Raw genomic sequence first — 5272 nt, forward strand, 5'->3', positions numbered from 1 at the left:
AACGCCGCGGGGACAACGATTGTTGTGTGGCCCACTCCTCCCATGATGTCATTGAGTGTAAAAAGCAGAGATCCCAGGCAATATCGATGACAATTCGCCTGTATAATGCAAAATAACGGCAACGTCGCTCGGGGCTTTGAGTCGTTCCATAATCGTAATAATGCACATACCAATACATTTGTACACTCCGGTCCATTACCGCAACTGAAGACAAGACACCGCTACTTATATTTCAATACTTGAAGGCCATCAACGGTCTCTTGACCTGGCGTCTCTTCATAAACTCTGAAGGGCGCTTCATCAGCACACGATCGAGCAAAAACGACGAGAGACTCACTTCTTCGTGACCTTCCCTTCGTCCTATCTGTGGTAGTCGCGTTAGATGCAGGTATTGTCGAATTAGAAGCATCTGGCCCGACAAGAATAAATGTTCCCCCGACGGGATCGCCCAGCCCGACTTTAGCAGCGAAAGAGCTGAGGTTGAAGCTCGTTCTCATTGTCGAAGAGTCCAGTATCGTCTGAGCGTCGAATCCATCCGGCTGCGAGAATAGGAGGAACACATATCTGAACAAATTAATCAGCATCAGCTTCTCATACGCACTCGCGGTTGTGACTTATTATGATAAACTTGGAGCAGAAAATAACGGCGTAAACATACCGATGTGGATCAGACCCCGCAGGTGGCGAAGGTTGCAAGAACTCCGACAGTGCTGCGCTCGAGTTCTTCAGCAGTTGGACGGCATCGCTACTGGACAAGGTTCCAGAAGTCGAATTTGGATCATTGCTCAAAGCGAAATTGCTGCCGAGAAAGTGGCGGATTTGAGCGCTGGTGGGTGCTTGTGGGGAGGGTGCGTCGAGGTCTATCATCGCGATGACGAAGGGTCCGGTGGTATCATTGTTGTTTGCGTTGGTGGTACTGTACTTTTTCGACCAGACGTTCATCAGTGGCGTGGGAATATGACTGTCCTAATCCAGGATGTCCACCCGTGCAGGTTCAAACTCGGGAGGGGACCGGGGACAGCATGTTCAGCATTCATGTTTCGTTACCGGGTGGAGGGCAATTTGCCGAACCTGTGTAAGTCACCTAGCAACCCACTCCATATTTAGCACATTTTGACAAAGAGCCTATTCAACACTGCTATGGCTGTTCGATGACTGCTCGAGTTTGCCGTCCTGCATGTCGACAACAGCTCGATCTTCAGCTCCTCGCCGAGCACTCCGCGCGCATAGTCTCGAAAAAATTGCTATAGAATATACTGAGGAGGTGTGTATCCAGCTCAAGCTATTCAATCTGACCTATCCAACTAACGGAGAAAGACGATCCAACCGGTGAAACATCAGCATGCACTCCGACGATGACATCCTCACAGAATCGGCCTCGTCGCAGACACTTCATGCATGACAATTGCTAAAGTGTTCCAGGGCAAAATTTCCACAAAATTTCCACGGCGCAGTCATGGTACGTCTTTCATCATTTGAGGACCATCGATGGACGCTTATAAGGTTCGGTGAAAAAGGTCAGCATCCCTATCCACCACCTGCCATCCGAGGTAGTCGTTCATCTCAGCAAACACATCGAATCTGCGGCTTCCGAACAGGTTATGAGCACCACTCCCATTGGTACGTACTTCTCTGGTCAATCATGGTTGATTCCGTCTGTGGCGCCAATATTCAGATTATACTTACGCCATTCTCTTCTGACTTCGCCCTTGTTTTAGATCCGAACCTTGTTGCATGGATAGGTCATGGAAGACGATGGCCCGGGTCATCGAAACGGCCGAGGTTTCTAAACGATGCGTTCAAGGCAGCGGTTCGCTACCCGCGAGATTATGATTCCTTCGTACCCGCGTCCGACCTCAGCATCGTCGAATTCATTGCTATGGACTTACCACGGGTCTCCACCACGCCCTCTGTCGACTTTGTCGACGAATTATTCTCCTTCGAGCCAGCCTTCGCCGAACCCTTACCGATCTTAGCCATTGATATGCCTCCCGCCGATCTCCTTCACAAAATTTGGGACATGCTCCCGCAAAAATGGCTAGATGGCTATCAATCTATTCGTGGGCTTTCTTCGCACTACAATATTCCTTTCTGCATAATCTCCCTCTGGATGGACCTTCTATCCGCTACGACCATGCAGCCCCGATGGATGCGAGCTTACTCCTGGTTTCATAACATTGCACTCCCTCTCCCCGTTCCGGCTCATCTCTCATACATTCCCAACGCGATTGAACGTTTCTTCGAGGTCATGGGATGGGACGTTCATCTGTGTGGTCCCTCGTCCTTGAAGTCGACACACCTCATTGAGCTTTTTGGACGAGGGATGCTTAGCGGGAGAATTGTTGAGAGCGGCATGGAGATGTTTCGCAACTGGGCCTCGCAAGATCCCGGCCTCCGCACTGTCCAGGTCGAAACATTCGATTTTCAATACCCGTTTACCGTCAAAGACATCGACTGGTCGACCTTCGCCGACGACGACCACCACAGTCACTTCGGATACCTCCGTACGATCGCTCAGGCCATCCGTAGTTCTCACATCACCAAGATCATCGCTCCCATCCACATTCCCAATGTCGACCACTTCTCGGCAGCTTCAATCGACTTTGTAGATGGCACCATTAGCTACGGTGATGGCCTCGGGTTCTCTATGCCGGGGCGAGATTTTGAGGGAGTTAGGAATTTAGGAGAGAAGGCGGGAAAACCCTTACTTCACTCGTGGCGGCAGATGGAACGACCGGTGCAGGATGATGGATTTTCTTGCGGGATCATTGCGTTGAATGTTTGCGAGAAAGAGCTCTGGCCACAGACACGGTTATGGGAGTCTGCCACAAAGGACTTCGAGAGGATTGAGTTTGCACTTCTCCTTGCCACAGGAGCGGGATGCTCTTATTCTTTGGTACGTGAAATTTCCCTCAAAGTCATCAAACAACATCTAATTCTTCTAACACTGATAGGAGGATTTTGGAGTCAACTCAGACATCATCACCGCACGTCATGATGGTCGTCGTGCTGCTCGCACGCCACTTACTCCTTCACAACGCTCGGATTTGATTCCTCCTCCTCCTCCTCCTCCTCCTCCTCCTCCTCCCAGCCAACCAATCTCCGCATCGACGTCATCTTCAGAACCCGAGAGCGACGAGTGTGAGGGGAGTGAATGGGACATGTTGTATGATGACGGTGAGGAGGATGCACTGTTGTCTACGTTACGTGATCGTGCTGCCGTTGAGCGTCTGCAACATCGTGAGTATAGTTATGCACATATCTTTTACTATATCCCTGCTGATGTTATGTTCCTAGAACTTTCAGCTGCCGTCACACTGCCCGCACATGTTTCAAGGACTTCAGGGTGTTCCGCCGCCGCAGACATAAGGACACCATCCCTGTCATCTCCCATATCGACATCTCAGAAACGCTCTGTTAGGAAAGCCAACTTTCCATTCACTCGGACACCCGGTCCCGTCCCAACATCCCGCTTCGACGAGCCTTACGACGATGACGAACTCAGTGATGCTGACTCAGACGGGCTCGATGACCTAGACGACTTATTCCGTATCTTAGCCACTACGCCCGCCACTCCCTTGGCCTCTAGCGACGTAGAGTTGGATGTGGCTCAGATGGACGTTGATCGCCATCCTTCATCCGTGTCTCAGCTACCAACAGCTGCATGTACACCTATCGCTTCCACACCGCATGTCATCGACACTTCCAAGGATTCCGTCTGGTCTCATGCCGTCGATAGCCACAATCGCCTCATCCGAGCCCTCCCATCCAGAGTCAATGACGATCGTCTTCAGCAGTCCAGTCTCCAGTCGTTCTTCCCAAAACTCACTCGCGAGGAGGCCGAGACGAGACGCTGTGCTACGAAGATAGAGAGAATGGAGCGGGAGCGGGATGAACGGGAGATGGCAAGTCGGAGGGAGAAGGTTAGCAAGCTGGTTAAGAAGAAACATAGTAGGCAGCGGGAGAGGGAGAAGAAGCGGAGGTATCGACAGCGCAAGAAGGCCAAGAAGGTACTTGTCTGTTTTACTTCGAGTTTGGTGTTTTGTCACTAACCATCGTTTCCAGGAGGCTCTACAGGCTGCAGCCTCTGATCCAGGAAACACACAGGCTCTTGTCCAGGTCGAAGGCAACAACCCCACCACAATTCCTATCACACCTGACGACACACGACCTTTCCGACTCTTCAAGGAGCTCGCTCGCCAGAGTCGTGATAAGCGAGGACGGAAACGCAAAAACCCACCATCGAGTGCCACGCGCTACAACTGGATCAACCCGGCCATCTTCCAACAAATCAGCACAGCGGCACGCGAGGTTGGCCCGTCGATGTCTCCAACTGAAATCGTCAGCCTTCTTCGGTCTCGCAATCCTGCACAGTTCTCCCGGCTCACGGCCCAGGTCATCGGACGATGGATCGAACGGCCCAAGAATGCTCCCGCTCGGTGGAAAGAGAAGGTCCTTGCTCGTGTCAGACTCGGGAACAAGCCTCTCGGACATACTACACGTAGTGGTATTTTGGTATGTCATTCCCTCGGGACTCCGTTTTCCTTACTTTCGCTCATCCAAAAATACGCGTTACAGTCCTTGTTTCCCGAGCTTGTGGACATCATTGTGGCGCAACTCAAATTCCTTCGCGCGGCGGGAATCCCTTTGGACACCACTACTTGCCGTGCCATCATGCTAGCCTTAATCACTCACCACACACCACAGCTTCTTCGCACCACTGTCTCTCGCGATGGCAGTACTTTCCGCTGCTCCAACACCTTTGTGCGCAAATTCGTCTACAACCACCTTCGTTGGGTTCCTCGAGTCTCTACACGTGCTGCTCAGAAGACGCCAGTCGACGCTGAGCAGCAGATATGGGAGCTATTCCTCCGTCTCGCACTCTGGGTCCGCGACGCCGGCGTCCGGCACCCTTCTCTTATCGTCAACTTTGATCAGACGCAGGTAGTCATCGCTGACAACAATGCACACACATTTGCCGAGGAGGGTTCGAAGCAGGTTGGCGTGAACGGAAAGGAAGAGAAACGAGCGTTCACATCGGTCGTCGGCATCTCAGCATCCGGCAATGTCCTTCCCTCCCAGCTCATCTTCAAAGGCGGCTCAGACCGGTCTCTTCCCTCCCCGAGCGCCCCCGCCCGAGACGAAGCTTCGCGCCTTGGGTTCCTCTACAGCTGGAACCCCAACAATTACTGGTCGAGCCTTTCCCTCATGGAGACGTACATGGAGACCATCATTGTGCCATACTTTATGCATCAGAAGCAGCTGCTGGGCT

General features: G+C 52.1%; 3 protein-coding genes across 3 annotated transcripts; 2 read left to right on the forward strand and 1 right to left on the reverse strand.

Annotated features, from left to right (window-relative positions):
• Positions 1-407: 407 nt before the first annotated feature.
• On the reverse strand, positions 408-894 carry STEHIDRAFT_30060 (PEBP-like protein; the record flags this gene model as incomplete). Its single annotated transcript, XM_007311802.1, has 2 exons — positions 408-564; positions 659-894. Coding segments are annotated over 2 exons (393 nt in total), but the record flags the coding sequence as incomplete, so codon positions are not given.
• A 504-nt stretch (positions 895-1398) lies between these two features.
• STEHIDRAFT_116829 (uncharacterized protein) lies at positions 1399-3855 on the forward strand (the record flags this gene model as incomplete). Its single annotated transcript, XM_007311803.1, has 5 exons — positions 1399-1459; positions 1504-1620; positions 1743-2896; positions 2955-3240; positions 3298-3855. Coding segments are annotated over 5 exons (2176 nt in total), but the record flags the coding sequence as incomplete, so codon positions are not given.
• Positions 3856-4788: 933 nt separating this feature from the next.
• Positions 4789-5268, forward strand: STEHIDRAFT_34471 (uncharacterized protein; the record flags this gene model as incomplete). The annotated part of the gene is made up of 1 exon (XM_007311804.1): positions 4789-5268. A coding segment is annotated over one exon (480 nt), but the record flags the coding sequence as incomplete, so codon positions are not given.
• Between the last annotated feature and the right edge of the window lie 4 nt (positions 5269-5272).

The sequence above is a fragment of the Stereum hirsutum genome (assembly GCF_000264905.1).
Source record: "Stereum hirsutum FP-91666 SS1 unplaced genomic scaffold STEHIscaffold_53, whole genome shotgun sequence".
In the NCBI taxonomy this organism is placed as follows: domain Eukaryota; kingdom Fungi; phylum Basidiomycota; class Agaricomycetes; order Russulales; family Stereaceae; genus Stereum; species Stereum hirsutum.